General features: G+C 37.7%; 3 protein-coding genes, 1 long non-coding RNA gene and 1 pseudogene across 5 annotated transcripts in view; 3 read left to right on the top strand and 2 right to left on the bottom strand.

The window, feature by feature from the left end:
• LOC118600280 overlaps positions 1-2766 on the top strand; it is a 6989-nt gene extending 4223 nt beyond the window's left edge. The window contains exons 3-4 of the long non-coding RNA XR_004949903.1: positions 2118-2153; positions 2275-2766. This is a non-coding gene — a long non-coding RNA (uncharacterized LOC118600280). The remainder of the gene's footprint in view (positions 1-2117; positions 2154-2274) is intronic.
• Positions 314-1936, top strand: LOC118600279 (vascular cell adhesion protein 1-like). The gene is made up of 5 exons (XM_036217516.1): positions 314-349; positions 513-899; positions 1044-1346; positions 1422-1682; positions 1840-1936. The coding sequence occupies exons 1-5, from the start codon at positions 322-324 to the stop codon at positions 1926-1928; spliced, it is 1068 nt and encodes a 355-aa protein (XP_036073409.1). The 5' UTR covers positions 314-321; the 3' UTR covers positions 1929-1936.
• Positions 2767-3843: 1077 nt separating the features above from the next.
• Positions 3844-5144, top strand: LOC112151593 (annotated as a pseudogene).
• A 10276-nt stretch (positions 5145-15420) lies between these two features.
• LOC112151594 (myelin-associated glycoprotein-like) lies at positions 15421-17171 on the bottom strand. Its single transcript, XM_024280604.2, has 3 exons — positions 16367-17171; positions 15872-16224; positions 15421-15727 (listed from the first exon to the last, which is right to left on the bottom strand). Exons 1-3 carry the CDS (start codon positions 16505-16507, stop codon positions 15421-15423), a joined length of 801 nt encoding a protein of 266 aa, XP_024136372.1. The 5' UTR covers positions 16508-17171.
• Positions 17172-17357: 186 nt separating this feature from the next.
• LOC112151329 (B-cell receptor CD22) lies at positions 17358-20635 on the bottom strand. Of its 2 annotated transcripts, XM_024280183.2 has the most exons (9): positions 20427-20635; positions 19569-20277; positions 19014-19406; positions 18564-18866; positions 18228-18488; positions 17986-18070; positions 17871-17907; positions 17758-17793; positions 17365-17638 (listed from the first exon to the last, which is right to left on the bottom strand). In XM_024280183.2, the coding sequence occupies exons 2-9, from the start codon at positions 19711-19713 to the stop codon at positions 17561-17563; spliced, it is 1338 nt and encodes a 445-aa protein (XP_024135951.1). In that variant the 5' UTR covers positions 19714-20277; positions 20427-20635; the 3' UTR covers positions 17365-17560. The 2 variants fall into 2 exon arrangements, with proteins under 2 accessions (XP_024135953.1, XP_024135951.1); XM_024280185.2 differs by lacking the exon at positions 20427-20635 and having other exon boundaries at positions 17358-17638; positions 19569-19658.
• Between the last annotated feature and the right edge of the window lie 8 nt (positions 20636-20643).

Raw genomic sequence — 20643 nt, 5'->3', positions numbered from 1 at the left:
TTTCACACTCTGAGTAGGAAGAATTTGTCTATTTCAGACAAGTGTTGGACTGCCATTTTGAATTCTGAGTTTTTCTGTGAGCTGGTAAAAGATCTACGGCGTGATAAAGATTTGTGTTATTCTCGGGATTTAGATTTTTTTTCTTAAACAAAACTCACACGGTTTGTATCAATATATCCTGAAATGATTTGGTGAGGAAATGCAAATGTACTTTTATGCGACTAACAAAAGAAAACAACAAAATTACCTTTCATCTCCACAGAGATGGATGAATGCAGGAGTTTGATGGCAGCTCTGTCTGTGAAGGTGCTGACAGTCTACATGTTCCTGAGTGTCTTCTTCCTTCCAGGTCAGATGTTTGTTCTCTTTCATTTATAGACATTTTTGAATCTTTTCTGCTTTGATATATTTCATTCTAATGTTGTTCAAAGGTTCCATGTGGAACAAACTGCAGTTGAACTGAAGTTTGTTTATCAGAATTCATCATTAAATCCACATTATCTTTATTACAGGAGTTTGGGCTGAATGTAGAAAAGCATCATTTCTTCACTTGATTGCACCAAAGAAGCTGGAAGCTCTGAGTGGATCCTGCTTGATAATTCCATGTAGTTTTGAAACTACACCAGGACAAAGAAACGAGTTTAACAACAGCAGAGAAATCATTGGAGTTTGGATTAAAAAAAATACTGAGTTTGTGCAAAATCCAAACAATGTGATTTTCAACAGCAGTAATCAGGAAAACATCTATCCAATGAAGATCATTGGAAACCTGACACAGAAAAATTGCACCACTTTGTTTTCTAATTTGACCACAAATTATACAGAAAGATATTATTTTAGGATTGAAAATGGAGAATTTGAAGCAGTCGACCGTTGTAAAACTGAGATAAAAATTCAAGGTAAGAAACATTTTCCCTTGAAAATTAAAGTGACCTTAGTTATTTTCTTACTGAGGAAAATAACAAATATGTTAGATAAACTCCAAACATTTACAGTTCCTGTGTTTGTATCTGATGAGTTTTTTCTGTGTGTTTGAAGCACAGATTCTCCTCAGAGTCCCAGCATTGAAATCCCAGCTGATCTGAAGGAGAAGACGTCTGTCTCCATCACCTGCTCGGCTCCCACTCCCTGTCCTCACTCCCCTCCTGAACTCACCTGGAATCTCCAAGCAGACTCTCAGAGACAAACGGAGACAAACACAGATGGAAGCTTTACAACTAAAATCCAGAAGACCATCACTCTGTCAGACACTCATGATGGATTCACCATCAGATGTTCTGCCAGATATCCTGTGAATGAAGGACCACCAAAGACAGCAGAGACACTAAAGACTCTCAGTGTTTCATGTAAGTGATCTGTCAGCACATCACACTTCAGCTGCTTCTGATGAATAAAGTTCCTGTGTGTCACATTTTCCTCAGATGCTCCTAAGAACACCTCAGTATCCATCAGTCCATCAGCTTCAGTGTCTGCAGGTAACTGTGTGAAGATGACCTGTTCCAGCAGAGCTAAACCTGCTGTCATCAACTTCATCTGGTTCAGGAGCAGCAAAGATGGAGACCAGAAAGTAGCTGAAGGAGAATCTTACATCCTGAATCCAGCAGAAGGAGGAGCTTTTTACTGTGTGGCTACAAATGATCTGGGGAACCAGACGTCTGGAAAGATTGATCTGATAGTTGAAGGTAAATGGAGAAACGTTTTTTAGAATTGTGTCTTTCAGACTTTTAGAGTCTTTTAATATTTGTACTTGACTGCAGGAGTCAGGTGACATGAACTCATTCTAGAAAAACTTCAACAATCTTAACTATAGTTTCTAAAAACCTTCATGTCTCATTACAGATACTAAGCAGTTTGGGGTCGTCTTTGCTTCACTGAAGATTCTGGGAGTCTTAATGCTTTGTGCATCAATCATCATTTTTCAGAGGTGAGATTCAATTCCCCAGAACTGTGAATGTTCAGATCAGCTGCTCTTCTGCATTTAACTCTCATTCTTTTTCTTTCAGTTGGTTTAAATCCAGATTCTCCAACAAACCTGAAAAGGTAAACTGAACCTCTTGGAATAATATAATACAAGAGTAATATATTGAGAACTGACTATATTATTCTAATTATTTAAGGATCATCACAGTCATACTCCTGCTGAATCAATACAGGTATGCAGATATTTGAGATCATTATGTTTTCTGAGAGTAATATTAATTTCATGTCTATGTCCTGAAGATTTTTTTTGTTGCAATGAAATCACAGCAGAGTTCTCATGTGGTTTAATCTTAGGACTCAAATGAAGAAGACTATGAGAACATAGTGATGGAGACCCAAACATCTGCAGACATTACAACCAGACCAGGTTGAAGTGCCAGTTGGCTGGTTCAGATCCCAAGATTGGCAAAAGACGCTTTAGATTACATATTTTTCTTTGTGACTAAATGTAAATGTTGTGCAGTACATTGTAACAAATAAAAATTATGCAACACAGCATCAATTTAGCTTATTTACACAAATGAGACAGACAAAGAATGGACATTTTCTTTGAAAATGGAAATATTCTGAAGTTTTTTGGTACAGAAGAACTTTAAAGTATGACCGTGTGGACCAAACAAGACAAGACCAGAACAGCATCATCAGTTGTAAAAAAAAAAAAAAAAAAAACACTTGTTTTCAAAAATGTCCAGATAAACAAGACTGGCCCCATAGAAGAGGATAAAATAATAATAATAACTTAAAGCTTAAATTATACAGAGGACAACTCAACAACCTGACAATCCTAAACACCATGTATGATCTCGTTGTTCGCGGTTTGATGGTAATGTCTGGTGAAAGTTTTGTATCAGTGGGCCCTTTAGAAATCCTCTTACTGATGAAAATGCTGATGTGTGATTCATTTCTGCCAATTTATCTTAAATCCAGATATCTCACCATACTTTTCAAAAATAGTTAAGATGTTAGGTATGCAATTACTGGGATCCTGGATATATAAAAGAATGTCATCTGCATACAATGAAATTCGATGCTGGGTACCATGGATACAAATTGGAGAAAAAGATGGGGATAACTGAATTGCCTGGACCAAAGGTTCTAGTGAGAGAGCAAAAAGTAGGGGGCTCAATGGGCAACCCTGTCTTGATCCCCTTGAAACAGGAAATGGAGAAGAACACATTTTACTTGTGATAACTGCTGCCGATGGGCTGAAGTAAAGCACTCTTATCATGTGTCATTTAGAAATCCTCTTACTGATGAAAATGCTGATGTGTCATTCACTTTCACCATTGTAGAAGAGCATAGAACCCTTCTTGATCAGGAGAAGGCCCATGGTTCTTTGTGAATCTTAACTTTAATCTGCTCAGATCACTACTGTAGAACACAAATTCATATTCAATAACTACTGAGGAATAATGCTCACAATATTCAAGTTTCTTTTGGTAATTTTGATGTTGAAGATGCACTCATACCATGCTTTGTCACAAACCAAAATAAACCCTCACAATGATGCAGACTCTTGCAGAGTTAAGTGTTCTTTGGCATTTCGTGAAATAATTTGACCCTGAAAGCTTGAAGGAGGTGTAAACATGTCAGTTTCCTCTTTCACACTCTGAGTAGGAAGAATTTGTCTATTTCAGACAAGTGTTGGCCTGCCATTTTGAATTCTGAGTTTTTCTGTGAGCTGGTAAAAGATCTACGGCGTGATTAAGATTTGTGTTAATCTCTGGATTAGATTTTTTTTCTTAAACAAAACTCAAACGGTTTGTATCAATATATCCTGAAATGATTTGGTGAGGAAATGCAAATGTACTTTTATGCGACTAACAAAAGAAAACAACAAAATTACCTTTCATCTCCACAGAGATGAAGGATGAATATAGGAGTTTGATGGCAGCTCTGTCTGTGAACGTGCTGACAATCTACATGTTCCTGAGTGTCTTCTTCCTTCCAGGTCAGATGTTTGTTCTCTTATTTACAGACATTTTTGAATTATTTCTGCTTTAAAATATTTGATTCTACTGTTGTTCAAAGGCTCCATGTGGAACCTTTAAAATTTATAATAAAACCACATTATCTTCATCTGCGACAGACTGGCGACCTGTCCAGGGTGAACCCCGTCTCCGTCCGTCAGTAGCCGGGTTAGGCTCCATCACCCCCGCGACCTCGAAAGGGACAACGTGGTCAAGAAAATGAATGAATGAATGAATTATCTTCATCAATACAGGAGTTTGGGCTGAATGTAGAGAAGCATCACACCTTCACTTGACTGCACCAAAGAAGCTTGAAGCTCTGAATGGATCCTGTTTGACAATTAAATGTAACTTTGAAACTACACCAGAGAAAAAAGGAGAGAAGTTTGACAACAGCAGAGAAATCATTGGAGTTTGGATAAAAAAAATACTGAGTTTGTGCAAAATCCAGATTCTCCTCAGAGTCCCAGCTTTGAAATCCCAGCTGATCTTTTGGAGAAGACGTCTGTCTCCATCACCTGCTCGGCTCCCACTCCCTGTCCTCACTCCTCTCCTGAACTCACCTGGAATCTCCGAGGAGACTCTCAGAGACAAACGGAGACAAACACAGATGGAAGCTTTACAACTAAAATCCAGAAGACCATCACTCTGTCAGACACTCATGATGGATTCACCATCAGATGTTCTGCCAGATATCCTGTAAATGAAGGACCACCAAAGACAGCAGAGACACAAATTACTCTCAATGTTTCATGTAAGTGATCTGTCAGCACATCACACTTCAGCTGCTTCTGATGAATAAAGTTCCTGTGTGTCACATTTTCCTCAGATGCTCCTAAGAACACCTCAGCATCCATCAGTCCATCAGCTTCAGTGTCTGTAGGTCTCTGGGTGAAGATGACCTGTTCCAGCAGAGCTAAACCTGCTGTCATCAACTTCATCTGGTTCAGGAGCAGCAAAGATGGAGACCAGAAAGTAGCCGAAGGAGAATTTACCCTGAATCCAGCAGAAGGATTTTTTTTTTTTTGACTGTGTGGCTACAAATGATCTGGGGAAGATAGAGATGATCAATGCAATTAAATGAAAACTAAAGCCATGAGCTGTGTTGTATGGCCGCAGGCGCTACGCACCCCTGCCTTTAATGCACCCTCCTACCTGTCCTTGCTGCCCATATTTGACCAAAGCTAGTCAGAGCTGCATGTGACCACTTTTTTTTTCAAAATGGTGGCTTTTCTGTTGGTTTTATCTCCATAGCAACCATTTTATGTTTTAGTCACCTGGGGATCCTGAACAGATAGCCATGAGTTTCAGAAGAATCGGTAAAAGAACATTTTTTAGATTTCCTTAGCAACTGAAGTTTTTTGCTAACTTTGTTCAGCTCTTGTCTGGGAATCCGTACATTACATTTTCACAATTTTCAAGTAAATAATGTGCGAGTAATGGGAGAACGCCATTATTGCGGGCTCGCCATGCAAATGCCATTCAAAATCTACCATTTGTAATTGCAACATTTTTTCCATAATTGCTTCCTAGTGGTGAATTAATGAATGAATGAAATGGTTTATTTCAAGCAATCAGGAAAAATACATGAAAAAAAAAACATCACATTGGATTACATCTAGATCGCTTGAAAGGGAGTGGGAGGAAGCGAACTTATATAATCCCACCCCGACTCGACTATACCATTTTCTCTACATAAATTATCAATATCCGGTTCAGGACTTCATTACAAATATTTATATTCTACAATAATAAATTCAGGTTATGAAGAATCATTAATATCATTGATGTAATCACATTTCAAAACATCCATATCATTTATATTAATCAGTAACAATAATCTAAATATTCCCATCAACAGACAATTTGTGCAGAATGCATTCATCAAAGAATTATTTTAATAATACAAAAAGTAATAAAAAAGACAATTTGTTCAGAATGTATTCATCAAATAATTATTGTCATAACGCAAAAAGTTATAAGTAAAAATCATCTTCATTTGTTAATGCAAAAAAATTTGTACGAAATATTCTCATTAAAAAAAGACAATGTGTGCAGATTGTTTTCATCAAAGAATGATTATAATAATACAAAAAGTAATAAGTTGAAAAGAAAAAAGATCAGGAATTTGAGCAGAAAGCAATGCTACATCAAAGTTTAGGAGTTGTTTAAGGCCACGTAATCATTCTTCATTGTTATGACTGAACGACTGTGAAGGTTTCATTTTCAAGGGAATTGTGCTCAAGTTCTGCAGCTCAGAATCAGATCAGAGTTCACCTTCAGCGGTTTCTGAGTTCACATTTTGCTTGAATTAAAGGTTCAAACGTGCGTAATCCCACAATTCTCTTAGTCGTTCATTGATTTTATTTCCAGAGGCTTCGTAAGGTCCAGTTGTCCGAGTGGTTTGACAAAGATTCTGGAGTTCTGGACCCATGTTGAATGGATCTGTTTCCTTTTGAGTAGAAATCTTGCGGGCTTCGCCAGCTCAGTGTAATATTTGGATGGATGATCAGTAAGAAAGATATTCGAACCCTTCAGGTGTTTGCGTTGTTTCATCAGAGCTATCTTGTGCTTTCGATTCACAAACCTAGTAAGGATCGCTGGTTTAACAGTATTCTTTCTCCAAGGACGGCAGGTTTTTGTTGGTAGCTTGTAATAAAGTTTTTTTTTAATTCAAGGTTCTTCCCAAGGTCAAAGGTCAATGAAACTCCAGGAGCCATTGAAGACTTAAGTTGGCGACATATGTCTGACATTTCATGGCAATTTCTCGAACAAAAGTTTCCTTTTGTCAAATATCAGATTTTGCCATACAATGGCCGCCAAGCTAAAGGTCATGTGGCCATCACATAATAATTTAAAAACTTGGATATTCCTGACACATGACCCTTGGTATCGTTGGTGAATTTAAAAACATTTTTTTTTTCGACTGGGTGGGTTGGATGGGTATTGTTCACTTTGCGCAAACTTAATTTCAACCTGGTACTAGGTGTGTGCAAAATTTTGTGAGATTTTGCGTCAAATTTTTGTTAAAAGGTGCAATTATGTTTTTGTACGCAAACGCATTATGGTCTTTGTAGTCAGTGACTGCTGTGGACCATTAAAGTGGTTTTTAGAATTGTGTCTGTCAGACTTTTGGAGTCTTTGAATACTAGTACTAGAATGCAGGAGTCATGAGACATGAACTAAATCTAGAAAAACTTCAACAACCTAAACTATAGTTCAGAAAAACCTTCATGTCTCATTACAGATACTAAGCAGTTTGGGGTCGTCTTTGCTTCATTGAAGATTCTGGGAGTCTTAATGCTTTGTGCAGCAATCATCATTTTTGAGTGGTGAGATCAATTCTCCAGAACTGTAATGGTTCAGATCAGCTGCTCTTCTGCATTTAACTCTCACTCTTTTTCTTTCAGTTGGTTTCAATCCAGATTCTCCAACAAACCTGAGAAGGTAAACTGAACTGCTTGGAATAATGTATTACAAGAATAATTATATTGACAACTGACTTTACATTATTCTGATGGTTTTATCATCCTCATGGTCATACTCCTGTTGATTTAATACAGGTTTGCACGTATTTGAGATCACTACCTGGATTATGCGTATTGAGGGAACAGGAAGTTCATGTTAACAAGTCAGTGTTCGCTTTTACCTCAAGAACTTCTCAAAGTTCTCAAGACTCTGATGAGCTGCTAAGTTTTCTCCCGGAAGAGTTTGTGTTGCAATGAAATCATCACAGAGCTTCTGTGCTGTTTCCTTTTAAGGACTCAAATGAAGAAAACAATGACGACATGCAGATGGAGACCCAAACATCTGAAGACATGAAGAGGCCGGGTTGAAGGGCTTTCTGCCCATTGGCTGGTTCAGATTCCAAGCTTAACTATTTTGGATAAAAGTGTTTTCTTCAAGCTAATTGAACATGTTGTACAGTACATTGCAACATGCAATATTTGATGTAATATAGCAGAAATTGTACCCATTTATAGAATTTATATTGAGAAAGAATGGTCATTTTATTTAGTATTTTAGTCCAGAAGAATGTTGAAACGTGTGACTGTCTGGTGGACCAAGCAGGACAAGACCATGACAGCGCGAGTAACATAAAAAAATCATTCAATTGTTTTCATAAACTGTCCAGATAAACAAGATGAGCCCTTAGAAGAGGTCAAAATAACTTCAGGCATACATTCTTGTGTCAGGCGTGACTTAAAGGTATCAGCAGCCACAGTGGTCCTCTCAGGACTAGTAAATCAAAACAATACAACACAAGTTAATGAAAGGAAATTTGAATTATTACTTAAAGTATGTGTCATAAAAGTTATGCTTTAAACCAAATAAATGTTTGTGTCATTTTTGAAAAATCTGTAAGAATATATGCAGTATAAACTAATAAAGAACTTAACTGTGCAGAGGGTCGCTACTCTAAGAGTGGCAGAATGCACAGTCATCACAGACTGCTTCTCAGAATTCACACCAATGAAAACAATTTCCTTAAACCCTCCCAGTGTGATANNNNCCCCCCCCCTCCCCCCATGATGCACGAAGAGAATGTGTGTTTGTGTACACATTAAAAGATAACCTGGTTGTAAAAAAAAAAAGAAAAATCTCCATTTTTTGCTAAACTTTTTGACTGGGTTTAGGAGGAGGTCCAGTCCAGGTTCAGACTCTTCAGACATCCTGGAGGTTCAGATGTTGATGGAGAGCAGAATGTGACAAATCTGACTAAATAGATCTGAGACTCTAAATTCTGTTCAATGCAATCATAATTAAGGGAAATAAAAACAGAGGAGGAAAGACACCAGAATTAATATGATTCAATTTGACCAGAAATGTGTGAAACAGGTGAATTATAGATTAGATTCCATGTAAGGACCAGAACAATCAGTTACAACAATTCAAGAGAGTGAGTAAAAGGTCATATGTCCACAGATGCAGTCCCAGAAGTGTACTGCATCTGGTAGCCCAACCGTTGGTTAACATTTAGCCCTTGTGTTACCCCAGGCATATTTATATTGAAAGTGGGGTCAAAAAGTCACAAGGGCCTTTGAGGAAGGTAGAAAAGTGCTATAAAAGTATACGCCATTTACCACTGTGGTGTGCCTTAATGTGTCTCTTTTGAGCTCATGTGGTGTTTAAGAGCCCACAGAGTTCCTAGTAAGACAAGCAGGTTGATGTGAAAAAAACAGAAAAAAGGATCCACACTACAGGAAAAATCACCCCTTGACATCCCCGTACAGTCAAAAATGATTTCATTTTTCTGGTCTCAAGTGGGAACAACCCAAGATATTAACAAGTCAGTCAGTACAAAAATGTTCTGGTAAGAATAATTGGATCTACTGAATGAGAGGAAATCAAGAGCAACAACTTATAAAGGGTATGTAACATCAATTGACCACAAAGGTGCTTTAGGTTCTGACCGGTCTCTGAGGCTGCAAACAACACACCCAGACTGGAACCCCTGCACCTGGTCCTCCATGCAAACCCAAAAAAAAACTGCTGTCTCAAAGTGGTAAATTACCCCTCAAGCTCTTGCATGAGCCATTGCCTCATGACAGTTCTTCCACATTTCTTGAAAATGGGAGCACAATTGGATACAATTGTTCATTCGTGTTAGGATCAATACCTTTGAGGCAAATGACCCCTTTGTTAATTCAGAGCCGTTCAAACTGTTTCAAAAGTTATTCTGCTTCTCTACTGACTGGGTTTTTGTTGAGGCCGGAAGGGCACATGCCCTATTCCACGTACCTTCTCTCAGAATATCTGCATCTGGTTCTTGAGCAGATATCCACTTGCTGGTTCAAATTAGAGTTTATTTCTCCAGATGTCACCAGGTCCGTCACATTAATGGTTGATTACTGTTGGAGGTGGGAGTTGAATGGAATGTTTAGAAAGGGCATTGGTGTTTACATTCTCTGCCAACTGGCTAATTGTCTGTCAAGTAATAGTTCAAGTTTTCTATCACAGCCCATTTTAACACCAGGAGTTCTAATTTGAAGGAGCAAATATTTGCCTCATTGTGCTCTGCAGGGTGCAGACTTCAGTTGGTGTTTGGTATAACTTTCTTGTATTTGGCCTAAGACAGACTACAAGTCTTGGGAGCTAGCAAGTGCATAAAACAAAATACTTAGATTAGTGAGAATGAGCACCACTTTTTAGGTTCTTTTTTTTTCTTCAGTTTATCAAAGGTATCTTGGGCTTTTGCTGACAGTTTCAGGCCTAAAACTGAATTGATGTGAAGTGGATACAGCCTGTGCCATTTTGAATCCAATTGACAGTGATTGGTCCGAGTCGGTCTGAGTCCTACACCTACACCAGTTGTGCCTATGCTTGTTCAAAGTCCAGACCCCTTCCACTAAAAGCGGGTTCGGGGAGAAGCTGTCTATCATGTGTTCATGTCGGGGCCAGGGGGCACCACAAGTTTCTTCTGTGGCATCTGATTGGTCAATTTATAACTTGAATAACTTGGGATAAAGAAAAGTTATCGTGAAAAATGATAGAACTATGCTCAACAGGAGCTTGGGTCAAGATCTAGGCTAAGCCAATCTGGGATGTGTTTGATGGCTCCCACTCTCAGAAACGGGGCTCGGAGATAAGAGTGAAGGGTTAGGGTGATTTTTTCACACCAAGCTGCTTATCTTTTGCCGATTCAGTCTTCCCAGTCTGGTGCAGGTCAACAATTTTGTTTTTGGTGTCCTTAGACAGCCGTTTGGTCTTGGCAATAGTAGAGTTTGGAGTGTGACTGTTGGGCCCAATCCGAATCCTCCCCCTTTACCATCCCCTACGTTTGGCCATCCAAATGGAAAGTTATAAAAAACTGTCTCAGAATTAGACATCACCAATAGTGTTGGTTAGCTAGCATTAACGTGGAGCTTCCAGCGCTCGGATATACATAACAACAGTAGTTGTATAACTTTAAGAAGGTCATGCTACAACAAAAAGTCATTACTTATATTTAAATGTAAACGTCTGTGGTTCAGAGCGCACCCACGTGAAGAAAAGCGCTTCTCACTACAAATGCCCCTTAAAATGAAGGAAGAAGGGCTATGGGAATAATTTGTATTTGGCCTTTGAGGTTTTAGATAGGTGTCTTTTATATAGATAAAGAGTTCATACAGGGACCATTATTACAGGTAATGAGTGGAGGACAGAGGATCCTCTTACAGAAAAAAATACAGGTTTGTCAGAGCCAGAAATCTTGCTTGTTTGTAGGTGACCAAATACAAATTTTCCACCATAATTTTCATATTAATTATTTAACAAATACACATTGTGATGATGATGGTTTTGTGATTCCTATGAGGTAAGAACGAGCAGGGACTGGGCCATCTACGATAACCAAATTGTTTTTTTACATCTGGTAGATGGGGCTGCAGCTGTGTGGCGTTTGCCAAGCCATATCTGAGTAGAGGTCCTTAGGTGGTCTTGTTTGTGGTTTGTTACTCTCAGGGTTCAACTCCTGAATCTATCAGAAACTCTGACAGTAGTTCTGTGTTTGATGAAAGTCTGCTGATGACACTTTGAGACTCACCAAGTTCACCTGCATCATCCGATTTTGTGCTACCCAAACCTGTGGACAGGTGTCGCTCATTCATTAAACGAATGATAAATCAGCATTTTATACCCGCAGAATGTTGAAATTGATGAAACATTGAAAAGTTTTTGCTTTTAGAAATGTTTGGTTTTAGGAGTTTCTATCACCCCCAATACAATTGCCTCTCTATCACAAAAATGTGTGAAGTGAAGCAAACACTGTGGATATGACAATGAGTTTTACAAAATATTCCAAACTTACTGTGAGGAGTGAAAACATCTTAGTTGTTTCACTGGAACTCTTTAAATGTTCTTTTTTTGCCTCCAGCTTTAAACAACAAATTTTATAGTTTCATAGTACAGGAATGAAAAAAAAAAATCCTCTGATCGGTTTGAATCATAACCAATCCGCTGTCTTCTCCTCTATATATTTTTACATTTGTTTGGACCTCATTGTAAGGATTCTGTTGTGAGTAAAAACTTAATATTCTATTATTGTGCAGATTATTTTCAACAATGATTTTCAACATGCTTTTGGCGCCCTCTGGTGGCCACACCAGATACTGCAGTTCAATGCATTAATTTGAATAAACTTTATTGACTATTGCACATGAAGAGACAAAGGATGTGCTAGCCTACACACACGTGGTCATGTCATTTTGAAAGATTTTACTGCATGCATCTCGAATCAGAGGTCTCGAGACAGTTCACTCTGGGCAGGTTGCCTGCCTGTTACCACGCCCATGGGGTTGGAGCGATGTCGGTCCCCAAGAGGCTGACTGACGAGCAGACAGAGCTGCTGCAGCCTGCTCGGGTCTCCCTAACAGTATATTTTTCTTATTCGTTCTGGAGACAATAACAAAAAGGAAGTTACACTTTATCCCCATTTTTACCCTCGTGAGTTAATGCGGGACAGCAAGTCTTAAAGCTGTTAATTTGTTAAATTGAAAAAAAGTTATTAGATCTTTATTACATTTATCAAGACAATACAAAAAAATATTACAATTTTATAAATTAATATGTCTAGGGAAGAGAAAAAAAAAACAGGAGTGTGCCTTTTCTGCACCTGAAACAGATAAAAATACAGTTAAGAATTAAAAGTCAACAGGCATAGGCATAAATACCTTAAGTGCTCCATGTTACCTGAATGGCTGGAGGGAAAATGATCTGCACTGAATGCTCACACCAAGAGATGCTCTGCTCGAGCAGAGAGCTCCACTCTGTATCAAGTCTTTCAAAGCAGAAGTGTTGCTGGTGGAGTATCGAGCGCTCGCTTCAGATTGCTGATGATCACGTGACTTTCCAACTGAAGCTTCATTTCATCACTTGTGCATTTCCAACCACCCACTGCAGTTTTGAATTCATTGGGGGGTTTTCAATAAGTCCGTTCACTCATCCTGTGTTTGTGGCCTTAAGAGAGTAGTGATGAGTCGGTCGCAGATATTTTCTTTCTCTATAAACTGCTTTGTTTCACTCGCAGCAGAAGAGACAGAGAAAGCCGAGCACACTTGTACCGGTATAGGTAAACGTTAAAGCTGCTGCACATCCAGGGGACCCCAGAAAGGGAGGAAGAAAAACATAAAATGTTGAAAAATACTTTTGATTTTGGTCGAGAAGGCGAATTTAACCGGTGATCTAGCGTTTTGTACTTATATCTAAATGTTTAACAATTAAAATGGGTGAGTAAATATTTATCATTGCAGAGCTTATGATCTGTATGTTGGCACAATGGTGAGAACTCTCACCTTTTGATGAGAAGTTACCTGGTTCAAGGCCTGCTTAGAGCAAAGTTATTTTTAACAATGATCAAAAATGGTTAACATTTAAGTTTTAAGAAATAAAATAAGTATTTGTTGGTACATATTCCAGAAAGTTATTATGTTTCTGTTCAGGATGGTGGTGTTGTGGATGGTGGTGGGGTATTTGGACGGGCAACTTCTGTGATTGATTGAAATGCTTTTTCTTCTTGTTTTACACATTTTTATAAATATTTTTGTTGTGGTTGCAAGGTTTTTGTTAGCTTGTATTTGTTTAAATGAAAAATATGTTAATACATTGTTGAAAATAGGATTTCAGTATTTGGCATTTATGATTTATTTTTTTACATTTAATGTGAATACATAAATATTTATTCATATAAAACAGAAAAAATGTAGTTTTTAGTATTAACAATTCATTTTGTGCATCATTTTATATTATTGTTGATAATAAATTAATTAAAGCAACAACACAATCTAAAGAGGTGACTTGGAGCCTAAAGGTTGGCTGGTTTTAGTGAGCTGAGCCAGAGGAGACAGTTTTCTAAGGAAAGCCAGAATTCCCATTAATAAAAGAGCAGAGGAGACCCTGCTGGTGTTGCTATGGTTAGATTTCTTTACAAGCAGGGTCAAATTTTTAATCAGAACATTTCATTCAGAGATTGATTAACACACCTAACATTTTTTCATATGAATAAATGTATGCACACATTCAGTAGATAGGCTTACATATTGGCAGTTCCACAATGATTTCACTGCTCTATTTATTTTATGAAATGTGGTATTTTAAAGATATCACTTATTCTTTTTAAACCCATCGTCCAAAACAGCATTTGCTTTACACATTTTAATCACAAAATGTTAATGTGACAAAATCTTGTTTTGATTACTTATGAATGATACAGATTTTAAAAATAACAGTTTGATTGGTACATATGACTTAACATACATAATGACTCTTTTTCCCCCTCCCTTTCATATAGCTGCAATTTTGTTTTCCGGCCAACAGATGTCACTAGTTTTTAATGTGTCAAATGCTTCACAACCCTGAACCACTTCAATACAATTTGGTTCATTTCAGTTCAGTGGTTCAGAAAGCTTTGGTTTCTCCATCTCTACTTACACCCCAAATCAGCCTCTCGATGTACTGGAGTGCTTCGTTTTGCTGATTGAATATATAAAAACAAGTTAAAACCAAAATTACAATTCACTCCAAAGGGAGACAGCAAGGCTGACCTTACCCAAACCAGCAGAGAGCTGACAAACAGGAAGTAGGTGTGGCTGGGCACAGTGGATCAGACTCCCATAGGGTGAGCCAAACCATTATATATCCTTCCCCAGGTAGTCGGTGATTAGGAGATTGAGTGCAGCTGCACAGACTACTGCTACACAAACAAAGAAAGAAGCTGTTTCAATAAATGAACACTGCTAAAGATAGATAAAATAAAAGAGCCAAGTCTAAAAAAAAAAAAATAATTAAGTGAAAACTATCTATCTAACTATCAGGGATGGTTTTTGGCCATGCACTGCTGTGAGAAGGAGAAAAAAATAACAGTAGTACAAATTAGAAAAAAAATGAGAAAGTAATGTTAGTGTTCAATGTCACTATGTGTACTTCTAATGTGCTATGTGGTTCTGTCATGTAGCCCCAGGATTAAAGTTAAATTTGAGGATGTCTGTTTAAGGATGTTCATAAACCCTGTGTACAGAAAGAGCACTAACAAGAGGAGAATGGAGTTTTTTAGCTTCACCAAAATTTTCAGAAGATCACAGTTACAAGTTCCACTGCACACTCACTTCAAAACAGTGTCTAACCCAGACAAACACAACTAAGAGGTGCTGAGAGCCTAGAATGAAAACACATCTGAGAGGAAACAACTGACGGCTAAAATGTTAATGCAACTGAAGTTCAAACCTGACACTTTTACGTTGTGGCTAAGCAACACTATATCTGTTTGTTGTTTTTGACAGCAGCATTTCTTGTTATTTGCCGTCTTTCCTGGAAGTAGACAAAAAATTCGTATTCTCCTCAATAAACCTACATCTGGTTATCTGAAATACGTGCTTACCTGTGCTTGACCTGCAGTCAACATTCAGAGAGTATAAAAGTCTGACAACACAGTTCTAAAAACACTTTTTTTTCACATTTACCTTCAACTATCAGATCAATCAGAACACAACTTACATTAAACAATAAGAGTAATTTGTGTCTCGGTTGTCTTTGGTGGTCCTTCATTCACAGGATATCTGGCAGAACATCTGATGGGGAATCCATCATGAGTGTCTGACAGAGTGATGGTCTTCTGGATTTTAGTTGTAAAGCTTTCATCTGTTTTTGTCTCCGTTTGTCTCTGTGAGTCTGCTTGTAGATTCCAGGTGAACTCAGGAGGGGAGTGAGGACAGGGAGTGGGAGCCGAGCAGGTGATGGAGACAGACGTCTTCTCCTTCAGATCAGCTGGGATTTCAATGCTGGGACTCTGAGGAGAATCTGTGCTTCAAACACAGAAAAAAACTCATCAGATACAAACACAGGAACTGTAAATGTTTGGAGTTTGTTATACTACATATTTGTCATTTGCCTCAGTGGAAAATCAAAAAAAAAAAGCAACAAACAAAAAGTTTAATCCTTATCTCAGCAGAACCACCAGTTGCGTTCCATTTTCAATCCTAAAAAAATATATTTCTGTATATTTTGTGGTCAGATTAGAAAACAAAGTGGTGCAGTTTTTCTGTTTCAGGTTTCCAATCATCTTCATTGGATAGATGTTTTCCTGATTACTGCTGTTGGAAATCACATTGTCTGGATGGCTGTTAAAATAGCGATAATTTTTAATCCACACTCCAATGATTTCTCTGTTGTTGTCAAACTCATTTCCTTTTCCTTGTCCTGGTATTGTCTTAAAGCTACATGGAATTATCAAGCAGGATAAAGTCAGAGCTTCCAGCTTCTTTGGTGCAGTCGTGTCAAGGTATGAATAACATTCAAACTCCTGTAATGAAGATAATGTGGTTTTATTTTAATAAACAAACTGAAGTTTAGATGCAGTTCAAATGGAGCCTATAAAAAACAACATTAGAATGAAATATATCAAAGCAGAAAAGATTCAAAAATGTCTGTAAATGAAAGAGAACAAACATCTGACCTGGAAGGAAGAAGACACTCAGGAACATGTAGACTGTCAGCACGTTCACAGACAGAGCTGCCATCAAACTCCTGCATTCATCCATCTCTGTGGCGATGAAAGGTGATTTCTTTTCTTTTGTTAGTTGCATAAAAGTACATTTGCATGTCCTCACCAAATCATTTCAGGAAATATTGATACAAACCGTGTGAGTTTTGTTTAAGAAAAAAATCTAAATCCAGAGATTAACACAAATCTTTATCACGCCGTAGATCTTGTACCAGCTCACAGAAAAACTCAGAATTCAAAATGGCAGGCCAACACTTGTCTGAAATAGACAAATTCTTCCTACTCAGAGTGTGAAAGAGGAAACTGACATGTTTACTCCTCCTTCAAACTGCCATGGTCAAATTGTGTCACGAAATGCCAAAGAACACTTAACTCTGCAAGAGTCTGCATCATTGTGAGGGTTTATTTTGGTTTGTGGCAAAGCATGGTATGAGTGCATCTTCAACACCAAAAGTACCAAAAGAAACTTGAATATTGTGAGCATTATTCCTTTGTAGTTATTGAATATGAATTTGTGTTCTACAGTATTGATCTGATCAGATTAAAGTTAAGATTCACAAAGAACCATGGGCCTTCTCCTGATCAAGAAGGGTTCTATACTCTTCTACAATGGGGAAAATGAATCACACATCAGCATTTTCATCAGTAAGAGGATTTCTAAATGACACACTGATACAAAACTTTCACCAGACATTACCATCAAACCACAAAACGAGATCATACATGGTTGAGTTGTTCTCTGTATAACTTAAGCTTTAAGTTAGTATTTAAGTTAGTATTTTTATTTTATCCTCTTCTATGGGGCCAGTCTTGTTTATCTGGACATTTTTGAAAACAAATGTTTTTTTGTTTTTCTTTACAACTGATGATGCTGTTCTGGTCTTGTCTTGTTTGGTCCACACGGTCATACTTTAAAGTTCTTCTGTACCAAAAAACTTCAGAATATTTCAATTTTCAAAGAAAATGTCCATTCTTTGTCTGTATCATTTGTGTAAATAAGCTAAATTGAATCTGTGTTGCATAATTTTTATTTGTTACAATGTACTGCACAACATTTACATTTAGTCACAAAGAAAAATATGTAATCTAAAGGGTCTTTTGCCAATCTTGGGATCTGAACCAGCCAACTGGCACTTCAACCTGGTCTGGTTATAATGTCTGCAGATGTTTGGGTCTCCATCACTATGTTCTCATAGTCTTCTTCATTTGAGCCCTAAGATTAAACCACACAAGAACTCTGCTGTGATTTCATTGCAACACAAACTCTTCAGGACATAGACATAAAATTAATATTACTCTCAGAAAACATAATGATCTCAAATATCTGCATACCTGTATTGATTCAGCAGGAGTATGACTGTGATGATCCTTAAATAATTAGAATAATATAGTCAGTTCTCAATATATTACTCTTGTATTATATTATTCCAAGCAGTTCAGTTTACCTTCTCAGGTTTGTTGGAGAATCTGCATTGAAACCAACTGAAAGAAAAAGAATGAGAGTTAAATGCAGAAGACCAGCTGATCTGAACCATTACAGTTCTGGAGAATTGATCTCACCTCTGAAAAATGATGATTGCTGCACAAAGCATTAAGACTCCCAGAATCTTCAATGAAGCAAAGACGACCCCAGACTGCTTAGTATCTGTAATGAGACATGAAGGTTTTTATATACTATAGTTCAGGTTGTTGAAGTTTTTCTAGAATGAGTTCATGTCACCTGACTCCTGCAGTCGAGAACAACTATTAAAACACTCTAAAAGTCTGAAAGACACAATTCTAAAAACCATTTCTCCATTTACCTTCAACTATCAGATCAATCGTTTCAGACGTCTGGCTCCCTAGATTATTTGTGGCCACACAGTAAAAAGCTCCTCCTTCTGCTGAATTCAGGCTGTAAAATTCTCCTTCAGTTACTTTCTGGTCTCCATCTTTGCTTCTCCTGAACCAGCTGAAGTTGATGACAGCAGGTTTAGCTCTGCTGGAACAGGTCATCTTCACCCAGATACCTAAAGACACTGAAGCGGATGGACTGATGGATACTGAGGTGTTCTTAGGAGCATCTGAGGAAAATGTGACACACAGGAACTTTATTCATCAGAAGCAGCTGAAGTGTGATGTGCTGACAGATCACTTACATGAAACACTGAGAGTCTTTAGTGTCTCTGCTGTCTTTGGTGGTCCTTCATTCACAGGATATCTGGCAGAACATCTGATGGTGAATCCATCATGAGTGTCTGACAGAGTGATGGTCTTCTGGATTTTAGTTGTAAAGCTTCCATCTGTGTTTGTCTCCGTTTGTCTCTGAGAGTCTGCTTGGAGATTCCAGGTGAGTTCAGGAGGGGAGTGAGGACAGGGAGTGGGAGCCGAGCAGGTGATGGAGACAGACGTCTTCTCCTTCAGATCAGCTGGGATTTCAATGCTGGGACTCTGAGGAGAATCTGTGCTTCAAACACAGAGAAAAAACTCATCAGATACAAACACAGGAACTGTAAATGTTTGGAATTTGTCATCTAACACAATTTTGTCTTTATCTTCAAAGAAAAAGCAACTGACATCACTGTAATTTTGAATGAAAAAATACTTACCTTGAATTTTTATCTCAATAGGTTTATAACAGTCGACTTCTTTAAATTTTCTATTTTCAATCCTAAAATAATATCTTTCTGTATGGTTTGTGATCAAATTAGAAAACAAAGTGGTGCAGTTTTTCTGTGTCAGGTTTCCAATGATCTTCATTGGATAGATGTTTGTCTGATTAGTGCTGTTGAAAATCACATTGTACGGATTTTCAAAGAACTGAGTATTGTTTTTAATCCAAACTCCGATGATTTCTCTGCCGTTGTCAAACTTCTCTCCATTATCCCCTGGCGTTGTTTCAAAGCTACATGGAATTATCAAACAGGATCCACTCAGAGCTTCCAGCTTCTTTGGTGCAGTAATGTGAAGATGTGAATCCCAATCACATTCAGCCCAAACTCCTGTAATGAAGATAATGTGGTTTTAATGATGAATTCTGATAAACACACTGAAGTTCAGATGCAGTTCACATGGAGCCTATAAAAAAACAACACTAGAACGAAATATTTCAAAGCAGAAATTGTTGAAAAATGTATGTAAATGAAAGAGAACAAACATCTGACCTGGAAGGAAGAAGACACTCAGGAACATGTAGACTGTCAGCACGTTCACAGACAGAGCTGCCATCAAACTCCTACATTCATCCTTCATCTCTGCGGAGATGAAAGTATTTTTGTTGTTGTTTGTTGCACAAAAGTACATTTGCATGTCCTGACTAAATCCTTTTAGGAAATATTGATACAAACCGTGTGAGTTTTGTAAAAAAAAGAAAAAGAAAAAACTAAATCCAGAGATTAACACAAATCTTTATTACGCTGTAGATCTTTTACCAGCTCACACGAAGACTCAGAACTCAAAATGGCAGTCCAACACTTGTCTTCCTACTCAGAGTTTGAAAGAGGAAACTGACATGTTCACGCCTGCTTGAAGTTGTCATCGTCAAATTGTTTCGCGTGATCCCAAAGAACACTTAACTCTGCAAGTGTCTTCAAACAAAGTGGTGCAGTTTTTCTGTTTCAGGTTTCCAAAGATCTTCATTGGATAGATGTTTTCCTGATTACTGCTGTTGGAAATCACATTGTCTGGATGGCTGTTAAAATAACTATATTTTTTAATCCACACTCCAGTGTCTTCTCTGCTGTTGTCAAACTCATTTCCTTTTCCTTGTCCTGGTATTGTCTTAAAGCTACATGGAATTATCAAGCAGGATAAAGTCAGAGCTTCCAGCTTCTTTGGTGCAGTCATGTCAAGGTATGAATAACATCCAAACTCCTGTAATGAAGATAATGTGGTTTTAATTTTGATAAACTGAAGTTTAGATGCAGTTCACATGGAGCCTATAAAAACAACATTAGAATGAAATATATCAAACATTAAAAGATTCAAAAATGTCTGTAAATGAAAGAGAACAAACTTCTGACCTGGAAGGAAGAAGACACTCAGGAACATGTAGACCGTCGGCACGTTCACAGACAGAGCTGCCATCAAACTCCTACATTCATCCTTCATCTCTGTGGAGATGAAAGGTGATTTCTTTTCTTTTGTTAGCAGCATAAAAGTACATTTGCATGTCCTCACCAAATCATTTCAGGAAATATTGATACAAACCGTGTGAGTTTTGTTTAAGAAAAAAATCTA

This window comes from Oryzias melastigma, linkage group LG20, assembly GCF_002922805.2.
Source record: "Oryzias melastigma strain HK-1 linkage group LG20, ASM292280v2, whole genome shotgun sequence".
NCBI lineage: Eukaryota > Metazoa > Chordata > Actinopteri > Beloniformes > Adrianichthyidae > Oryzias > Oryzias melastigma.
Note: the sequence above shows the minus strand (reverse complement) of the source record. Positions and strands in the feature narration are given on the sequence as shown.

What these genes read in the sequence shown, in the direction of transcription:
- LOC118600279 (XM_036217516.1), top strand. Translation starts at nt 322, where the DNA reads ATGTTCCTGAGTGTCTTCTTCCTTCCAG. An exon ending in GAGTGTCTTCTTCCTTCCAG is followed by an intron (nt 350 to 512) that starts GTCAGATGTTTG and finishes TCTTTATTACAG; the next exon opens with GAGTTTGGGCTGAATGTAGA. An exon ending in AAAGACTCTCAGTGTTTCAT is followed by an intron (nt 1,347 to 1,421) that starts GTAAGTGATCTG and finishes CATTTTCCTCAG; the next exon opens with ATGCTCCTAAGAACACCTCA.
- LOC112151594 (XM_024280604.2), bottom strand. Translation starts at nt 16,507, where the DNA reads ATGCAACTAACAAAAGAAAAGAAATCACCTTTCATCGCCACAGAGATG. An exon ending in TCCTTCCAGGTCAGATGTTT is followed by an intron (nt 16,225 to 16,366) that starts GTTCTCTTTCAT and finishes TCTTCATTACAG; the next exon opens with GAGTTTGAATGTTATTCATA. An exon ending in GGAACGCAACTGGTGGTTCT is followed by an intron (nt 15,728 to 15,871) that starts GCTGAGATAAGG and finishes CTGTGTTTGAAG; the next exon opens with CACAGATTCTCCTCAGAGTC.
- LOC112151329 (XM_024280183.2), bottom strand. Translation starts at nt 19,713, where the DNA reads ATGCAAATGTACTTTTGTGCAACAAACAACAACAAAAATACTTTCATC. An exon ending in TATTGAGATAAAAATTCAAG is followed by an intron (nt 18,867 to 19,013) that starts GTAAGTATTTTT and finishes TTTGAAGCACAG; the next exon opens with ATTCTCCTCAGAGTCCCAGC. An exon ending in TCTCCAACAAACCTGAGAAG is followed by an intron (nt 17,794 to 17,870) that starts GTAAACTGAACT and finishes TAATTATTTAAG; the next exon opens with GATCATCACAGTCATACTCC.